This window comes from Cavia porcellus, unplaced genomic scaffold (assembly GCF_034190915.1).
Source record: "Cavia porcellus strain 051 isolate PalLab524CR breed Dunkin Hartley unplaced genomic scaffold, mCavPor4.1 scaffold_27, whole genome shotgun sequence".
Lineage (NCBI taxonomy): Eukaryota > Metazoa > Chordata > Mammalia > Rodentia > Caviidae > Cavia > Cavia porcellus.
In genome coordinates this window covers 19,242,126-19,262,916 of record NW_026947510.1, presented here as the reverse complement: position 1 = coordinate 19,262,916, position 20,791 = coordinate 19,242,126, and the positions used below count along the sequence as shown (strand labels likewise).

Sequence of the window (20,791 nt, the reverse complement as noted above, 5' to 3'; positions counted from 1 at the left end):
ACCAATTACTGAGCTAACCCAGTATCACACTCAGTCAACTTTCACATACCCTACATTCAGTCACCTCCAAAAAGTACTACCTAAAACTACAAGAGACTTTGCAGGGACATGAAGGCATAACCCGTAATACTTAACGTCAGGAGAGCTATGGCAAGAGATAGTCCTGCTCAAGACCCTGACGTAAGATGACCACTGTCAGATATCTGCTGTAAAGTTACATTTTCTCTTTTGCAGTTAACACATTATCTGTAGCATGGTGCTGTGAATATCTAGCTCCCGGGCACCCCATGGGCGTTTGAGTGAACTGTGGCATCATTACTCCTGGTCCCTTCACTCCTGTGTGAGCTTTCATCTGAAAACAAGTGTGAGATTTTTCTCCCCTCATTTTTGTTTCTTTAACATGGCCATGGAGTGGAGCCTGGGCATCGTGTGTGCTGGGCAATGGCTCAACAAGCACATTACACTCCTAGTCCCACTCTTCCCCAGCCCCATTCTTTGAGTCTTTATTTTTATTTTATTTTTTAAATTTAAATTTAAATTTTGCAGAGGGCGTGGCAATGGGGAATAGAACCAAAGTGCTTGCCTGCTCAGCACTCCTGGCCACTCTCTGAGCTCTCAGACCTTACTGTGGAATACCCAGTAATTGTCCATCTTCTGAAGCGTTCATCTGTTACATAGGAGGGATTTTTGCGAAGCAAGTTCATCTTTGCCTCTGAGTTCTTGTCATATTGAGTACTTACCATTTTCCAGACAGCATTCAAATACTTTGACCTTCATGCTCTTGTGTTTTGTAGGAAATGGACATGGTCAGATGGTCTTGGTACTGCTGAAAGGGGCCTTAATCTCTCTCTGAGGCCAAGATTATGCTCAGAACTTCCTATAATGTTTATTTACTTAGCAGCCCTGGGAATTGAACCCAGGACCTTTGCCCTGAGCTACATCCCCAGCCCTTTTTTTTTGGAGACAAGGTCTCACCAAGTTGCCCAGGAAGGGTTTCAATTTTCGATTCTCTTTCCTCAACCACTGTACATGACTGTCTTCATTTTAGAATTTTGAAGCTGAGATGGGAGAAGTTAAGAACTTGGAGTGGCAGCAATTAGGCAGGAACCAAAACCTGAAATCCACCTTCTTCCTTACCATCTGCCTCCACCACCCCAATCTCAGGAAGCTGAGAATTGTTTGCATGTACAGTATTTGCTGGCCACAGTGATTTTGAGCTAATTTTCTGGATACTTTAAATACAGCTTAGATGGGAAACAGGAATGAAAGGAAATATAACCATGGGAAACACACTAGCGGCACAACAGGAGGTGGGTGTGCTAATACAAAAGGAGTGCTGTGCTTGCTGTGGGGTACCCCCACCGTGCTTTGAGCTTCATGTTGTTTGCCTGACCCTGAAGGACAGCTAATCATCTACATGACTCATCTGACCAAAAAGGGAAAGTCTGTCAGTTTCTTGAGACAAATGAAACTTCCTTGAAAAAAAAAAAGTAACTTCCATGAACCTGCCTGCTTGGTTTTAGCATGAGGGAACAGCTGAGAGCTGGCAGGTGGACCTGTGCAGCCCTGATAGTGATTCCCATGGCCAGAATCACTCGTCAATTCCAGGGCAGGGGGATTAGCAATGGCAAGCATCAGCACCAAATGGTACTTCAGGACCACAGATCTCTTCCCCGTGGCTCCTGGTCTCCAGCAGAGTCCAAGGTCACTTCACAAAGGGCCAGCACAGGCTTCATCTAGAAGGGATTCAGGACCCAACCCAGAAGTAGTACCCATCGGCCACCCTGTCTGACTGCTTGGGAGTAGAGTTGTGCTCTGGCCCCGGGCCCAGGAGGAAACAGTAGTGGATTTGGTGAATAGCTGGTCTGTGTATAATTAGTGCTCACTGGAGGACTAACATGTGAAGGAAGATATATAAATGTATCAGGGTTTACAGGGTGGACTTACAGTGGCCACCCAGAGTCAGATGTCGAAGGGCGCAAAAGGGTGTCTGCATGCTCTAGAACCCAAGGATCCAAGGTGGAAGGCCTAGAGCTCACTGCAGAGCCCATGCAAATTCGTATCGGGAGGCCCAAGGGACTGTGCTAGAAGCCAGGAAATGACTCGTAGGCACAGTAGAGACTGAAGAACAGCAAGCCTTTCTTTCCCTTCTACCTACCTGTTGGCTGGTGCCACTCACGTCCAGTGTGGATCTCCTGTCACTCCCAGAACTGTGCCAATCCAGTCAACTAGGCTTTCTCACTCAGATTGAATGGGCAGTTAACTATCAGAAGACTCTGCCATATGGCAGTGGCAGAGGCCCCAGCCCCAAAACCCTTGCTGAGCCCCTCTTGCCCCCAAAGATAATTGACCACACCTCTGCCTGGGCCTTAAGAGCAGGACACACATATTCCTGGCTAGAGGGAGTAGTTATAATGACTTTTTAGAAAAGTTTTTGAGACAAGGTCTTGCTATGTATTCTAGTTGGCCTTGAACACAAATATATAGCCCAGACTGGCCTGGAATTCACAATAATCCTCCTGCTTCAGCCTCTTGAGTGCTGGGATTACAGATGTGCATTACCATGTCTGGTGGCCTTTTGTTTTTTTAATGCCACTTGACTTTGAATTCCTTAAATCTATGCATGACACTGAACTTCTTAGAAATAGGCTTTCGTCTTATCTCTGGCCCTGACACCCGGCCAGGGTGGCCACTTGGGCACTTTAAAGTCACTTGGTTTGAAGTGAGCAGCCAGTATTGGTAGACAGTGTGTGGACACCACACTCTTGGAATCTCATGCTCTTACCCTGTGTGGGGTAAGATAAGAGGCAAGACAGGAGTCACCTGCGGTGGGGTGATGCTCAGGGGGAGCTTGAGGTGGGGAGTTGGGTTTGCATGCTAGAGTTAAAAGTTACACATTTTCTTTTCTTCTTTGCAGTGCTGTATCGGAAAGGCCCTCCATTCTACCATGCAAGGTTTGGCCTAATTATGAAACCTAGGGAATTAAAGGATACAAGGAAATTTCTGGCCTCCAATTCAGTTTTCAGCACTGTGGAAACAGTTAAAAGCTATGTTCCTCTTGGCTGTGATAGGAATGAATGTTAAATGTTGGTGCTCAGCTTATGGCGGAGTACATAACTGTGAGGCCCTGCATACCATCCCCTGCCCTGCAGAAAAAGGAAAGTGCATGTCTCAAACTGACATTGTTACAGTCTAGACAGATTAGGTGATGGCAGTGTGTGTTTTTGTGTTAAAATATGGGGTCACGCTGTGTGGTAATTGTTTATTTTGACATCACTGGGTATTTTAGTCTCACAGATTGAGGAAAAACTGTGTGTGTGTGTGTGTGTGTGTGTGTGTGTGTGTGTAAAAGCGAGTGTAAAATCAGCCTGCAGTTCTATACCTTGCTGTGGATTTTGATTAGTGTTTTCTCAGCTCCAATGTAGTACATTTAAGATCTGATGTGAGTTCACTCTCAGCCTTGTGCTCAAAGCCAGCCTGTGTTTTGCAGCTATTCTGTCATTGTGGAGCTCGTGGATGAGCGCTTCACGGGCCCCCTCCGTAGACCGTTCACTTGGAAGTCGCTGGCAACGCTTAGCAGAGTTTCAGGCAACGTCTCCAAGGTAACCCACAGAAACCTGGTTTCCGAGTGCCACAGAAGCAGCACTTTTTTTTAAATTGTAATAGAATGATGTTTTTGCCCATGAAGTGCTGAAAGACTTGGGCTCTTATGCACCCCTCATTTACTGGACTGTATCATTCTATTTTGGTCTTTGCTCACTCTCTTCTTAAGGAGCACGGCACCAGGTCCTGTGGCATCTGACAGGTGTCACCTTCCTTGGGCTGTCACTGTTCCATGGGCTGCTTCGTCTTACAGTGTGTCATCACTTACACATTCACAAAAGAACTGAAACGTTGGCGGCAGTTTTTTCTGAGTTTGCAGATCTTTGAAAGAGAGAGAGAGGGACTGGAATGCACTGCTCAGCACTTGGCCACCCTGTTGTCTCATCCTGAGAGACACCAGGTGGCTAACACCAGACCATGGCCCCTCTGGCCTCCTGTTCTCTTCTAGCAAAAACAGGAAAGAAGTTTCGTCTTATACTAAGACGATCACTAACTCCAGCTTTGGGCTGGGAATGTCACTCTGGACCAGAGCACCTGCTTGGCCTGCACAAGGTCCATCCCCAGTGACTTCTACCGCCCATGTTTGCAAACTGACAGTCTGTGACCACCTGCCCCACTGCTGGCAGTGTTGGCAGGTGAATGGGAGGCTGAGGCTGCAGGGCAGTAGAGATCTGCACTGTTCATATTCAGTGTCTGCCTGACTGTACCTCTGGCCCTGGCAGTGACTGCTGAGTGGCAGCTCCTTAGTGGAAAAGCCAGGCACGGGCTTCAGGTTCCCAGGGGAAACCCGACATGCTCCAGTGACCTCTGCACCAGCTCTCCAGGTCATAGCAGGAGACAATGGGGACAGATGTGTCCTGGCTCACCACCTGTGTTTGTGCTGTCACTGTGGGATATGGAAATGCTTTTTCCTCCCCAACAGGAACTTATGCTGTGCTACTTGATTAAACCATCTACCATGACAGATGAAGACATGGAGTCCCCAGAATGTCTGAGGAGAATTAAGGTTCAGGTGGGTCCCTCCTGATCATACTAACGTGTCTTGATGGCCCAAGCACTGCACGGTGTCCTCTGGAATGGAGCCTGTGGTGCCAAGAAGTGGAGAGCTGTTCTCTTGGCTCCTCCCCCTTGAACACTGTTTTTTTCCTGTGCTGAGAATGGAAACCACGACCTTCCCCAGGCTGAGCCAGCACAGGACTGAGGCCAGTTCAGTCTTAAAAATCTTTGCATGCCTGTAATCCCTGCTACTGGGAGGTTGAGACAGGAGGGTCACAAATTTGAGCTGGCCTGGGCAGCTAAATGAGACTCAGTCTCAGAATTAACCCATTTATGCCAAGGATTGAAATTTTCTGAATTTTGCATGAAATTTGTACATGTTATCTAGAAATATTCAAGGAACAACAATTTGAAATGAACACATTTCATTGTGTTCCATTGTTAAGGGCACCTCAGAAATGGATCCCTAGGCCCTGAAGGATTAAAAGGTCTGGGATGCAATAAAAGGTTCAGTGCAAGGCGCTGGGTTCAGTCCTCAGTGGCCTCTATAACAAGCATCTGTGCAGCACTGGTGGTGGGTATTGTTCACACAGTAGGGTTCCACTGTTACGGGACCTCCTGTCCCAGGAATGGCAAGACCACCAGCTCAGCGGCCAGCAGCTGTTTGTAAAGCAGAGCTGTGGTACCAGTGCTTTGCATATTTCTTCGCTTCCTTGTTGGGCATGCAGTCACCTCTGTGTTTTGCTGGGTTGCAGGAGGTGATTCTCAGTCGGTGGGTGTCTTCACGGGAAAGAAGCAACCAAGACGAGCTATAGTGATCTAGCCTCGGGCCTGTCAATCCACCATCAAGGTTCAGGGTGGGATGAAAAGTCCTTCCACTGGGATCAGTCATTCATCATTTGAAAGGGCATGATGCTCTCAGCACCAGGAAACCAGTCCTGTTGTAAAAGATAATTGTAGTAGTCAGCGGTGGAACTCAGAGTATGTGCCTGGCATGCACAAGGCCCTGGGCTCCATCCCTGCAGAGGCCTGTGCTGGACTACAGATTCTGTCCTCAAGCGGGTCCAAGCCTGCAACTGAGCCCAAGCTTTCTGACCCTGTCCTCATCCAGACGCTGGAGGTGATCACCCAGCTGCTCATAGGACTCCCCTGTAACAGGGAGGTCTGCTCTCATTGTTTATCTGGAGACGGGACAGCACTTTACAGTTCAGAAAGCACCTTTGTACACTGGTGTCTCTTGCTCTCCACATCTCATCTGTTCCATAGAGGGCATCAGAGAACAGATTTCAGGATCACCAGAGCCCATGTTCCCATTACTTCAAGTGAAAAACATACCATGTGTCTCAGCTTTTCCAAGGACTTCACAGAGTTACGGTACCTCAGAGGTCTCTTTATTCTGTGACTGCTTTACCGTGAGATCACGTATCCTTGATATCCTAATAGCAAGTTTGACAAGAGTGGACCCTATAGTCGGGGTGCCGGGCCTGGGAAGCATGTGACACTGATCTCATCATCTCATCTGTCAACCCCACGTGGTCACACTGAGTGCTAGAGACATCCTGTGAGGAAAATGGTAAATCGATACATACCAAGCATTGGAAGCATCTTTGGGACATAATATTTCTAAAGAAATGTTGTCTGTAATTTTCATTGCATTTCCTTATATGTGTGACTTGGGACACCTACTGCAGTTCTTTTAAAAATTCATCAACAGTGTCCCTACCCAAGGAGAGAAGAAATAAAAATTACCACAGTATGGCATGTATTTGTAGGCTGTGAGGAAAGAACTCACACAGGGTGTTGGATCTCTTCTCTGACACCCCAAGACAGCAATGTATCTCACTGTGTCTTAGTACAGTCTCGTCAGGGTAACCCACTCATCTAAGCACTAGTAGTTATCGATTAGCAAAGACATAGGCTCTGAACTTCCTGTTTGTTTATTTAGCAGGAGTGGGGCTTGAACCCAAGACCTTCACAGTGATCTATACCCCCAGCCCTTTTTCTTTCTCCTTTAGAGACAAAGTCTCACCAGGTTGCCCAAGCTGGGCTTGAATTTGTGATCCTTCCACCTCAGCCACTGCATCTAGCTGTGTCCCCATTTTAGAATTTGAGAAGCTGAGCTGGGAGAAGTTAAGAACTCAGAGTGACAGAGAGCAGGCAGGAAACCAAACCCCGAAATTCACCTTCCTCCTGGCTGTCTCATCCTACCACCCCAGTCTCAGGAAGTTGAGGGTACTGTACAGAACAATTGTTAAAATAGTGTCAAATCACTTCATTTTAAGGTTTTTGTTTAAGGTTTTATTTAAAGACCTCAGGTTTCCAGTTTTAATTGGTCTTACAATGCAGAAATATCTCTCCAGACTTATGAGGTCTAATCATAAAAATTGTACTACAAATTTCTTGAATTTTTTTATGTAAAATGCACACATTCATTAATTCAAACTTTATGAGTACATTGTAAAATATTTCTAGTCAGTATGCAAAGAATTATACAAATGAAAGTTAAAGATGAGATGAATTACTACTTGACTCTTTAGACCATGTAGTTCCCTAATGTAAATCATGAAAGAAAAGCAGCAACATTAAAGATCCATGGCCAGGTGATGACTACTTAAAAATTCAGTCATGGTAGATACTTGGTCAAAGTATGGGACAATGTGGGTTAGCTAAATGGAAGATTCTAAGCCACCATCAATAATGTTAAGCCTTTTTTTAACAGTGAATTTTTTTGGTACACATTTGACGTACATAATGATCACATGCCTCGTAAGAAATTTGTCCTTACACGTAATATAACTTAATTTTTTCCCCATTCCCCTCAATGAAAGTTTCTGTGGCACCATCAGAAATGTTAAAGTTTTTTTCAAAAATGAATTTTCTTTTTTTTGTTTTAAAGTGAGTAAGATTAAACAGAACAACAGATCATAAGGAAACAACTTCAAGAAACATGGATTTCAAAGCAAGTCCACTGGAGATCTTCACTGTCTGTCATATTGTCTCTCGTTTTCTTCCTCATAGTTGTCCCCATCTTCACACACAGTGAATATATACTGAACATTATAGAACTAATCTAGTCATAACAGGATGATGAAGGCTTTTAGGTCTGCAAGACCTGACGTTGGGGAAGTCAATAATGACCGCCATAAGGTCTCATTCTCTTCCAAGTAGCTGTCCATATCTTTATGTAGGCTGAAATTGAACATAAGAGACTAGACAATTGCTCTGAACAGTGAATAATAGTATTGCTAGCTTTTATATTATAATGCTACAGAAATAGCATGGGGTATCTTAGTGTCTCTTCAGAGTATCTCTTCATTACATCATGTACTATATAATCTGTTCCTGTAAACTGTTTAGAAATTATCCACATGTGTGAATCTCTACATGGATATCTATCCTTTCTATATTATAAGGAAAAACAGATCAAAACAAGCCAACAAAACAAATTCCTAGAAAAACATGAAATGAAAAAGACCAATATTAGGTGATCTACAGTAGTTACTATGCTTTCTCTTGTTATTTTTAATAGAATTATCTACATTGTCAGACAATACAATTGAACATAGCCTTACATAGCAATTTTAATAAAAACACAACATTGGAGACATTATAGGACTTCAAAACCAGTTAATAATCAAACCAGAATGGGTATCTTATTACATCTTCAGAGTAGTTACCTCTACTCTTAGACTTGATATTGTCAAGCATATCAAATTCAAATAAAATCAGTCAAGACAAAACAGCAGTCTAACAAACCAGCTTCTGATAAGATCAGTCATAGTAAAAACAATGTAAGTAACACAGGGCCTTCGTTTAAGTTAATAGGCAATTAAGGATAGTTATAATATAGCGTACTATTTTTGGGATAGCTGTCTGTGCCCTCAAATCTAGTATGAGTAGACGGACTGAAACAGAATAAAATCAAACTAAACAGTGATAAGACCAATGTGGCTTTTAAAGCCTGATACACTATTAACAATGTCCTCTGCCTTCCTTTTTTAGGCAGTTCCTCAACTTTCGCTTTCTCGGTGCTTTGTATATTTTGGGTCCCACTAGTTCCTTTAGTTTTTAGATTAGGGGGGCAACCCATTATTTATCTGGCGCTGAACCTTTTTACCCCTGAGCTTGATCTTGAGCTGTATTCCTTTATTTACTAAAGCCACAAGATTTTCCTTCCTCCTAGCTGAGTAGTTCTCCACTGCACAAAAGTGTCATGACTTTCCAGCCTATCTGCAGCTGCTGGACGAGCTGTCCCTGTTTCTCTCTGGTTCCCTGTCACATAGAGCATCGTTTTCTCATCTTTGACTCTCAGTTTATTAACCCTCTTTCAGGTTGAATATATTTCCTATTCAGAGCATCTCAATGGATCCTATCTCCTGATCTACTTTGCCTGTGTTTCTTTTTGTTAACGTACAAGGCTACCTATATTAGAGATTATAACCCACCTTCTCTGCCTCATCTCTGCTATTCTATTTTTCTGCTATTATTTGTCTACTTTACTCCTTCATTCCACTGTCTGCCCCGTTCATTGAGGCCTCTCTGCCACTGTTGGTGGCATCCTGGTATTTTTTTCTCTCTCTGTCTAGAATGTCCTTCAGTATTTTTTATAGAGTTGGATTGGTGGCCATGAACTCCCACAGTTCCTCCTTGTCTTGGAAACATCTTGTTTCTCCATTAATTTTGAGAGAGAGTTTTTCAGGGTACATCAATCTGGGTTAGAGGTTATTTTCTTTTAGGGCTTGAACTACTTCCTCCCAGGTTCTTCTTGATTTGGTAGTTTGTGTTGAGAAGTCTGTTATTTTGATGAATTTTCCTTTATAGGTGATCTGCTTTTCTCTGACCACTTTTAATATTCTGTTCTTGCAGATTTCTGGGATCTTAATTATTATATGACTGGGTGTAGATCTGTTTTGGTTGTGGTTGGTTGGAGTTCTGTGTGCCTCATTTATTTGGATATCATTTCTTTTTCCTATGCTTGGGAAGTTTTCCTTAATTATTTCTGTGAATAGCCTTGGTAATTCATTTGTGGTTACTCCTGCTTCTTCACTCACATTTTTTATTCTTAAGTTAGAGATCTTCTTGTCTTCTAACCTTTGATTTGTTACTTCCTGGTTCCTTTTTATTTTTAAGAGGTCTTTTCTTTCACAATCACACATTGCAAATCTATCTTCAAATTTTGAAAAGCTAACTTTATTTTCTGTCAGGGCATTTTGCCAGCTTTCAATGGATTTTTTCAATTTCCTGGTAATCTCTTTGGATCCGTTTCATGTATTCTAGACTTTTATTTATATTCTTCACCAAAGGTTTCTTTTTCCTTTTCTGGGTTCCTCCCTTCTTCTGTCTGTATCTTCTTAAGAGGGGCTTAGCATTTCTTTTATTAATCTTTTAATATCTTGCCTCACTTGGGTTAAAATTTCAGTTTTAATTTGGTCTATGAGGTCATGAAGGTATTTCTTCATGTCTGCGGATGTTGTGGCCAACATTGCATGATTACTGCACTGGTTCTCTTCTGTATTTACCTCTCCTGGGCTTACTTTCCCAGGGTCAGCCACTGGAGGTTTTTTCTTATTTCTATCATCGTGTTTCTGGTTTCTTTTAGGCAGGTGTGTGGTAGAGATCTCAGGCCCTCTCTGTATTGCTTACAGTTTTTCTGAAGCGTGCTGACTGGGGGCTTGCTGCCCTCTCCAGTTTGCTGTTATCTGAGGTGCACACAGGGACTGTGGGCTAAGCCCTCTTCTCTGAGCCAGTCAACTGGCAAGTGCCTTCAGCAACTTAGCCTGTGCTTTGTGGACGTCACTGGGTCAGGACAGTTTCCCCCCTAGCTATTGGGTCCCAGCCAGGGGCATGACCCAGCCTAAGTAGGTCCCATTAGTCCTCTCTGGGCCAGGGGCAGCTGACTGATGCAACTGCAGCTCCGGGCTCAGGCTTTGTTCTGCCCAATTCCAGTATGTCTTCCAGCAGGCCACACCTGCCACGGGAGCCAATTTCCACTGAGAATTAATGCAGTTCTTTACCTTGGCTCCACTCCATGCTGTGCCGCGTCCTCCCACCCAGGGCCCGTGCTCACCAACTCCTGTTAATGGCGGCTGCGGCTTCAGCATGACCTTGAATCGTCCAACTCCACGGTGCACCCAGCACAGCACGGAACCAGTGAGCGTGTCCGGCTCCAGCCCTCCACTCACAGTGTTCCTTCCTCTTCCTGTTTTTCTTTTTCCTTCAGTTTCCTCCTGAATCCCCTCCCCTCATCTGGCCCTCTCCATGTTGTCAAATTCCAGCGTCTGAGCTGTTTTTCCCAGAGAGGCTCTCCTCCCAGCTACGTATCAAGCTGCCATATTCTTAAGTCCCAAAGATGAATTTTATTGATACATGTTTGACATACATACTGATCCCATGCCTCAGAAGGAACTTGTACCTGTACATAATTTAACAATTTTTTTCATTCCTCTTCCCTCCTTTCTTCCCTTTCTCCTTTAGAAAACTTTGTTTCTATTATTTTCCATTTTATATCTTTTTTAATGGTTTATTCCCTTCCTCCCCTCACCCAGTCTCTTGTTCCACTTCCCATTTGAACATTTTTACTTCCCAGTGTCTACTATCCATTTTGGTCATTATTTACCCTTTGAGTTTTTCACACAACAAAAGCAATGCAATGTTTAAACTTGTGGCTCTGATTTATTTCATTTAAAATTATATTCTCAAGGTACACCCATTTACCTAAAAAGGTCTCAAGTCTATCCTTAATGACAGTATAGTATTCCGTTGCATATAAGAACTGTATCTTCTGTATCCATTCATTGATTGATGGGCATCTGGGCTGTTTCCAAGATTTAGCTATTACAAATTCTGGTGCTAGAAACATGGGTGTGCATATATTGGTATGATGTGCCTATAGTGGTATGATGCTTTTAACTCAGGAAAATACTGGAAAGGAAACACCTGGGTCAATAGAACCTCTTGTTTTAGTGTTTTGAGGAATCTCCTTACTGATTTTCATACTGGTTTTACCAACATGTTCCATCTGCATTGGATAAGTGTTCATCTTTCCCTACAGCCTCATCATCATTTGTTACTGAGTTTTTTGATAGCAGCCATTGATGGCCTCCTTTTTCAGTGAGAGGTTTTAATTTGCATTTCTCAAATGGCCAGTGATACTGAACATTTTTCACTTACTTATTTGCTGTTTGTACTTTTTCATTTGTGAAGTGCCTATTCATTTCAGATACCCATTTTTGGGTTGAGTCTTGAATTAGGAGGATCTTATTTTTGAGTTTAACATATTACACATATTAGTTCTTTAAGGAACAGCTGCTAAGAAAATTTTCCCATTCTGTAGGTTCTTTTCACACTATTGGTGATTTCTTTTGTTGTGTAAAAAGCTTTTTAGCAAGATGACACTCCAGTTGTTGATTCTTTGTAGTATGGGTTTTTGTTCATAAAATCTTTGCCTACACCTATTTGTAAGTTTTCCTATTATCTTCCAGAAGATTGTTTCTGTTTTAATTTTTAGAACTTTGATCCATTTCTATTTTAGTTTGGTGCATGGTGAGAGACATAGAAGTGTGATCATTTTCACTATATTGGTGCATCAAGAACAAGAGTTTTCCGTCTTATGATAACCTCTTTGGCCTCCTTTTTCAGACTGCAGCTTTTTTCATTTCTTCTTGAAATAGGACTCGCTATACCGTTCAGGCTGCCTTAAACTGACTTTGTAACTTGAACTGGCCTCAGCTCCTGGGATCCTCCTGCCTCAACTTCCTAAGCTCTTACAGGCGTGTACCTCCACGACTGGCAGTACTGCAGTTTTCAATGGAAAGCTCTTTTATTTCCTTCACCAGATTGATTCCTAAATCTGTCTGTTGTTTTTTCTTGTTTCTTTCCCCCTTTTTTTGATACTATTGTGAAAGATACGGTTTCTTTAATTTCTCAGTTTGTTATTTATGTACGGGAATGCAGTTAATTTTTGAGTGTTGGCTTTGTATCCAGCTATGCTACTGAATTTGGTTATTAAATTTAGAAATCTTGGTAGCGTTTTGGGGGCCTTCTATGTAGAGTATCATGTCATCCACAAATAATGGTAACTTTTTCCTCTGCGATCCTTATTCCTTTTTTTCTGTCTAATTGCTCTAGCTAATGTTTCCAGAACTATATTGAATACGAGTGGTGATAATGGACGTCCTTATCTTGTTCCTAATTTTAGAATGAAAACCTTCAATTTTCAACCATTTTAGTATGATGTTGGTTGTTGGTTTGTCATACACATCTTTTATCATTGAGATAAAGACACCTATTTTTCTGTAGTGTTTTTCTATCATGAATTTGACTTTGTCAAATGCTTTTTCTGCATCTATTGAGTTGATAATGTGGTTTTGTCCTTGGTTCTGTTAATGTATGTTGAACCATCTCTGCATTGCTGTTACGAATATTACTTGATCATATTGTATAAAATTCTTGATGATTTGCTGCATTCTGTTTGGCAATATCTTGTTAAGGATTTTTGCATCTGTGTTCATTAAGGAGATTGACCTGTAGTTCTGTTTTTTGGTTGGATCATTCTCTAGTTTTGGTATCAGAGTAATTATTTCCCTGAAAGAGTTTGTGAATATTGTTTCCCTTTTTATTTCATTAAAGAGTTTGAGGCATAGTGGCCTTAGATCTTCTCTAACTTTCTTGTAGAATTCAGCAGTGAATTTATGAAAACCTGGGCTTTTCCTTGTTGGTAGGCTTTTAATTCTTTAATTTCATTGACTGATAATGGGTTATTTAGAATTTTTATATCTTCTCAACTCAACTTCAGAAATTCATATGTATCCAGAAAACTATTCTTTTCTTCTGGGTTTGCCATCATATTAAAGTATGGGTTCTTGGGCCAGGGACATCTCTCAGCAGCACAGGGCCTGCCTGGCAAGTGCAAGATCGTGAGTTCAAGCCCCAGTAGCAAAAAAAAAAAAAAAAAAAAAAAAAAAAAAAAAAAAAAAAAACTTTAAAGTACAAGTTCTTGAAGTAGGTATTGATGATCTGAATTTCTCTAAGATTGTTGTGATTTTTTTACTTTTCATTCCAAATTGCATGGATTTAAATCTTTTCTTTCCTTTTTTAAACATAAGGTTCTCTTGTAAGGCTGTTGCATCCTATGTTACATTGTGTCATATTGGCATTATCATTTAATTTTATTCTTTTACCCTGTATGTTTTTGTCATTTAATTTTAGAAACTGTCTAATTTCTTCTTTAATTTCATCTGTGATCCATTAGTTATTCAGAAAGGTCTTATTTGATTTCCAAATGTTTATATAGTTTTTCTAGTTTCTTTTATGATTGATTTCCAACTTCACTGCACTGTGACCTGATAATATGCATGGGATAATTTAAATTCATTTGTATTTATTTAAGCATGTTCTGTGAGCTGGTATGTGGTCTATTTTGGAGATCATCCCATGGGGAGCTGAGAAGACTGTGTATTCTGTTGTTTGCCAGGGTAGAACACTATAGTTCTCTACTAGGTCCATGTTTTCAAAGATTTTGTCCAGCTGATATGTCTTTATTTGTTTGTTTGTTTGTTTTGTCTAGTGGATCTTTTTGTAACAAAAGGGCATTGAGGTCCCCATCACAATTATACTAGTGCATATCTGATTTTTCATATCCATTAATGTTTGTTTTTTATAGCTGGTTACACTGGTATTTGGTGCATATATATTTATGACTGTTATCCCTTTCTTTTGATTTGCTTTCTTAATAATATGTAGTAACATTTTTGGTCTCTTCTGATCACTTTTTTCTTGAAATCAACTTTCTCTGTGAATAGAATAGCTATCCCTGCTTTTTTCTGAATTTTTGTCACATGGAGTATTGTTTTCCATCCTTTTACTTTAGTCTGAAATTTTTTCTTGTTAAACATGTTTTTTTCTATGCAGCACATTGTTAGATCTTGTTTGTTGATCCATTCTGGCAGTCTGTTTCTTTTGATTTGTGAATTGAGACCATTTACATTGGTGGTTATGACTGATACTGACTTATCCTTATTTTCCCTTTTTTTTTTTTTTTTTTTTTTTTTTTTTTTGGTACTGGGGATCATACTTGCTAGGCAGGCGCTTATGCCACTGAAGTAAACCCCCAGCCATATTTTTCTGTTGTTCATTCTCTTTCTTTCCCCTCTATTTAATTGTTTGTCTTACTTGGTAGATTTATTCTGTTGGGGTTTGTGAAATTATAGTCTTCGTTACCTTTTCCTCTAATATCCTTTAGAAATTTTGGAGTGCTGCTTTGGTGTTCATGAATTTCTTTAGGCGTTCTTTTTCATGGAAGTATCTCATTTCTTCATCAGTTTTGAAACATAGTTTTGTACATCAATTTGGGTTGGTGGTTGCTTTCTTTTGGGGCTTAAAATACTTCACTCCAAGCTCTCTCTGACTTAAGAATTTGTGTTGAGAAGTTTGCTGTGATTCTGATGGGCTTTCCTTTATATGTGATTTGTATTCTTTTTTCTAACAGCTTTTAATATTTTTTGTGTTGAATTTCTGAAATCTTCACTATTATGTGCTTTGGGTATAGATTTCTTTGATCATGGCCAATTGGAGTTCTATATATTTTACTCATCTGTATATCAAGTTCTTTGTCCATGCTTTGAAAATTTCATATTCTGTGAGCAGGTTTCTTATGTCCTTTGTGCTATCTCTTGCGATTTTTCATTCACTCTGATCAATCTTACATTCTTTGCATTATCTAACAGCTTTTGGATTGATTTTTCATGGCCCCTTGCTATTTTTAAGAAATTTTTCTTTTCAGGAACACTAACTACAAACCTCTGTCCTATATATGGTATTCTGTCCTCACATTGGTTAAGTCTGCTGTGTATACTTTGAATAGATTTTAATCTTTTAAGTATCCATTTCATGGATTTTATTTCTTTCCAATGCTGAGCATTCATAATTTCCATCATTTTTCTAAGATCTTCTATTTTAAAAAATCTGTATCTACTCTAAATTTGCTGGTAGCAGAAAATGTCCCCCAGCCAGTCTGTTAGTTGTCCGGGCAGCCTCTAGTTTACTTCAGTTCCTGTTACTAGTGTCTTCTAGAAACATCTGGTCACTGTGATGTGTAGCTGGTCACTGTGATGCATATTATAAGAACAATCAAAGACAGCCAAATATTCTGCCTCCGTACTTTCCCTTTGCAACCAGCTCCATTAAAACCTCCCTTCCTGGGCCTGTGTAGCCTGACATTTTTATAAGGATTGATTCCTTGTCAGTGCCCATCTGACATTAAATCTGCCTCCAGAGCCTGGCTATTGTTTCAGTGTTTCTGTTTGCTATAGCGTGTTAATTATGTCTTTCATTATGGTCATCATCTCTGGTTATCTGAGAAATTGATTTGATATTTTTTTCTAGAGCTTCACTCATGTGCTTTGTTACTTCGACCGTTTCCACTGCAGAGAGTGTAGATGGGTGGCTTTTGAGTGGTTCAATCTCATTGCCCCTTGGATTTGCCTTTGGCAAGCTGGCAGTTGGGGGTTTTATCTTGTTTCCAAGTCCTCTCTCTTTTTTTTTTAGTTTAAGTTCTGTATTGATGTTTATAAATGGTTTATGGTAGGTAGTTTTGTTATTAGTATTGAGAACCCTTAGGAAATGACTACTTCTCAGGGATGTCTTCCAGGTGTAGCTGAGTTCTGGGTTTTGAGTACTGCAGAGTTCTGCCTCTTTAATTTATTAGAGGCGAGATGTTGCTGCCTATTTAGCCTAGCCTCTGGTTCTTTGACTCTGTCCTATGCTATTGCTTATGACCCTCAGGCAATTTAGGTCTTAGCATACAAAGAATAACTGTCACCTTAGATGAAATAGGAAAATCAGTAATAGCAATAGCATCCAGTGCAGCCTAGAAAATGATAAACTGGTAACTATTAACTTACCACCTTTAACCATGTTATATAACTTGTAGTCAGATAACAAAATCTAAAACAATCCAGAAAACTGTATGCAGAAAATACTCTCCCAGTGTGGGATTTGGCCCTGAACGGAGTAAATGTAAATTACTAACTGCAGTCCTGTCTTCTAGATTTCCTAAGCTCTTGTACTTTTTGTATCTACCTGCTCTAGATTCACTAGCCATCCTTATGGTTGTCATCTCTTTGGTTATCTGTGGAATTATTTCTGATTTTTTTCTAGACACTCATTCATTTACTTTGTTACTTCTGCTGCTGCATTTCAGAAAGGTCAGCTAGGACCCTTTTGATTTCTTTTACTTCAATACCTCCTGGATTTGCCCTATGGGAGCTGGAGATCTGGGATTATATTTTGCTTTGGCATTTTCTCATTTTGTTTCTTTTAAAAATGTTTTCTGCATTGATGCTTGTAAATTGTTTATGATAAGTAGGTTTATCATTAGTATCAAGACCTTCTTAGGAAATGAATAGCTTACTTTTAAATTGTTTGAAGGTCTTACCTCTTCAGTTTATTAGGGATGAGAAGATGCTGCCCATTTGGCCTAGCACCCATTTCTTTGATGGTGGACTATGGTATTGTCTGCAACCCCCAGTCAATCCCAGGGTAGGTGTACTAAGAACAATTGATCAGAAGTACTACATGTACTACTTGGTTACAGTCTAGAAAATGACAAGCTGTGATAACTATTAATTTGCCATCTTTATCAGTACAAGATTTTATAACTAAGAAAATCTAAAATCAGAAAATTGTATATAGGAAATATCTGCTCAATAGAGTAAGTTTACTCTGAGGAAAAAGTTTAAAAAGGGATAAGAGAAAAAAATACAGAAATAGATTAGAAGAAGGTCAATAGAAGATTACCAAAGCTTTGGAAAACTGGTAAAAAAGATAAAGAAAGAAGGACTACAAAAACAAGAACAAAACAAACTAAAAATAATATTTACTCATGAAAAAATGAAATCAAGGGGGGAAGCAAAGGAAAAAAATGACTTTTTTGCTGGGTGTGGTGATATACACCTGTAAGCCCAGCACTCCAGAGGCTGATGCAGGAGGACTGCCATGCCAAGAGTTTGAGGTCAGCCTGGGTTATGTAGTGAGTTCAAGGTTAACTACATAGTTCTGAACTACATAGACCTTGTGTCCAAAAACAAAAAATAAAAGAGAAAATAAAATGAAAACTATAATGACAAGCATATTTTTCTGTGATTTCAAGCCTGAGATTTTTCTTCTAGGGAAGGGTCCAATTCAGGGTATGTCTTTGCTGTCACTGGTAGACAATGGATCAAGAGTCAGACAGAGCCCTGATCCATTCTGGCTAATCCCAGCAAGCCTGCAGCAGGACTAGGGTGGATACCAGTTTTGGTGCTCTCAACTCCACAGAAGATCAGGCTGATGTTGTTGGGTTGAGACCTGAGTTATTCAGCCTACAGCACTCTGGGTGCCTCTTACCTGTTTGCCCGCAGCTCTCTGACTCTGAAGATGTGATTGTCCTTTCTCCCATAGGGTCACTGGGATTTTGATACTGGGAGACCTGAGAGGAAGCCAGCCCTCAGCTGCTCTTAGGTCTCAGGTTCAGTTGGCCTCTCCCTAAAATGGCAGTAGGCCAAGCACCCTCTCCAGGGCACCTTGGTCTCGGACAGAGTCACACACCAGCTGTGGTGGTACATGGGTTTATCCACGGCGGTGTTCCGTGGGTGTGTTTCTCCCTGGAGGCCTCGGAGTCAGCTGCTTTCACTGTGTGTGTAGAGTTGATTCCCCTCTCAGGTCAGCAGCTGGGCAGAAAGTTCAGTTTGCCCTCTCTCTCTCTCTTTTTAAAATGTGTTATGTTTTGTCTCTTAACTTTTTCTGATCTTTCCTGGCTCCTAGGGATCCACCTTCCCCATTCTTTTCTTCTTAAAGTTGTTATTAGGCTTTGAAGGAAATACCCACATTTCTTCAAATAAAGTTTGTTTGGATTCATAATCATAGTGGAGTGTAAATCTTAATGTTTTATATAAACTTTGCACATTATCTTGTGGCGATTTCTGGAGTATCAAGCCGACACTTGACTAACACACGTGCGTGTATCTCTGGAATTTAGGGATTGTGTACTGTGCTCAGCATGCTGCACGTGGAAGCACCAGCACAGATGGCCCAGGACGGCCCAGACTGATTGTGTCAGGATTTCTGAAAGGGCGGGATACTGACTGTAATAGGGGCTCATGAAGGACAGAACTGAAAGTGAGAGCGAGCCTCGGCCAGCACATTGTGTTTCTCTGAGTGCCAAGGGCTGACTTGTGTTTTGAGGGTTGACTCTTTACAGCCATCTGTAGGAGGTTGAGGGAGAAGTCAGGAGCCAGCTTCTAGAGTAGAATAGTGAGCACAGTATACTCAGGATTAATGCTTGGATATTCCTCAAAAGGTCAGAAACACCTTGGACCCTGAATTAGTGATTGCTAAGATTATTGAACGAACAGTAGAGCACTGGAAGTTGGATGGCTTTAGAAGCTGTGTTCTTCTTAGACAAACCCCACAAACCTGAAGCACTTAGTCTTTGCTTTAATAAGACACATGTACAGTTCCAGTATATTCTTATTATTTCAAAACGATGTCTCAAGGAAAGCATTGAATAAATACAGAAAATTACTGTGCTTTGAATACAGTTCTAGAGTTTATGTATTGGTAAATATTTGGGTTAAAACATTCTTCATTTGAATGAGTTATGATGTGTTGAATTAATTTAATTGCCTTAAAATTTTAAACTGGGTGTTTTGGCATAGACTTGAAATCCCAGTTATTCTGGGAACTGAGACAGCGTAACAAGTTCAAGGCCAGCTTGGACAACTTTGCAAGACTCTAAAAATAAAAAAGGTATTGATGTAGTTTAGTGATAGGCCATCCTGAATGCCCAATACCACCAAAAATGTTTTTTCAGAAATAAAACCTGAGAGGGGCTGGGGATTTAGCTCAGCGGCATAAGCGCCTGCATTGAAAGCAGGCAGTCGTGAGTTCGATCCCCTGTACCGATAAAAAGGAAAAAGACAAAAAAAAAAAAAAAAATTAAAAATAAAACCTGAGGAGGTATGAGGAGGGTTGGGGAGGGGGTTGTAGCTCAGTGGTAGAGTGCTTGCCTACCATGTTTGAGGCCCTGGGTTCAGTTCACAGTCCTACCAAAAAGAAAAAAAAAATCTCCAAGGATAAGCAGAAATTACTAGACTAAGGCTCACCTATATTTAGTTGTCTGTGTGTCTCTGTGTCTTGTGTGCCTATACATATGTGTGTCATTTCTTACATTTAAGAATTGCTGTCAACAGGAGAATTTTTGCAAGGGCTAAAAATCATTTTTTTAATTGCTGATTTTTGAAGTTTCTTCTTCAAACAGAGTTTCCAAAGTTTTCTGTGTCTTGTGATGGCTGGTTTTTTTTCTTTCTGTACCACTTACTGAAATTCTAGTTTATGAAAATTGTGGTTTATTCTGTGGTTAGTGCAGGATAGTACTTTACTTACTAAGTTCTACCAATTCATAGTTCATTCTCTTACCTTACAATGCATGAGAAACCAAAAGACTGAATTCTCCAGCTCTAGTCAGGACAAATTTGAGAAAGTGTTTTTTGAGGGGGCTGTGGTTTAAATGAAAGATAACTAAAATAGAGGAAGCCCAAAGGAGGTATGAAATGAGGATTAAAATAAATATTAGCCCATGATTTCAGTTGTTGTCTTGACTCTAATTCTCAGAATTATAACTAGAATCCAAATATATTACCAATTAAATATATGTAGCATAAAGTTATAAAATTGTCCCTTTATGATCTCAGCCTTGTAACAGGTATTTCCTTCAGCAAAAAGAAATTGTGTGAGCTAAACCCTTTGTTCACTCCTGTCCATTGATAAGAGCAGCACTTAGATAACTTACTGTTAGCTGTAAAGTATAATCACTCAAACCAATTGTTAGCATAATGCATTCTATATAGTCTCTCTCTTGACTTTCCTCCAAGGACATGAGACACTGTGGTGGTGTTGATGGACGTGATCTCAGCTGAGAATCATGTCAGAGTTGCTAATCATTGTAGATGACTGATGATGTAATTTGTATTCATTTTAGAAATAAAACCATGTTTGAACAAGAATGTTTGAGGGTTTTAAACTAGGTGGTTCACTTCTCAGATGAAGAAATAAATATGTAAAAAAGTGTTCACCATCATTTGGTCATATGAGAGATGCAAATTAAAACAACACTGAGATTCCACCTCAGTGGAAAGAATGACTATTATCAAGAAAT

The 20,791-nt window shown here is 40.5% G+C and overlaps 1 protein-coding gene across 17 annotated transcripts in view; it reads left to right on the top strand.

Moving 5' to 3' along the window:
* The window catches only part of Tsen2 (tRNA splicing endonuclease subunit 2), an 86,755-nt gene that overhangs the window by 22,197 nt on the left and 43,767 nt on the right, over positions 1–20,791 (top strand). For 14 of the 17 annotated variants that reach the window (XR_001199554.3, XR_010043779.1, XR_010043766.1 and 11 more), the window contains 3 exons: positions 2,918–2,954; positions 3,491–3,602; positions 4,526–4,615. Coding sequence is in view for 1 of the 17 variants with exons in the window: in XM_003462735.5 (XP_003462783.1) it covers positions 2,918–2,954; positions 3,491–3,602; positions 4,526–4,615; positions 5,355–5,414 (299 nt within the window). In the remaining 16 variants the exon portion in view is untranslated. Of the gene's footprint in view, positions 1–2,917; positions 2,955–3,490; positions 3,603–4,525; positions 4,616–5,354; positions 20,640–20,791 lie in introns of those variants that run through there. The other 3 variants (XR_010043777.1, XR_010043776.1, XM_003462735.5) reach the window with 2 other exon arrangements.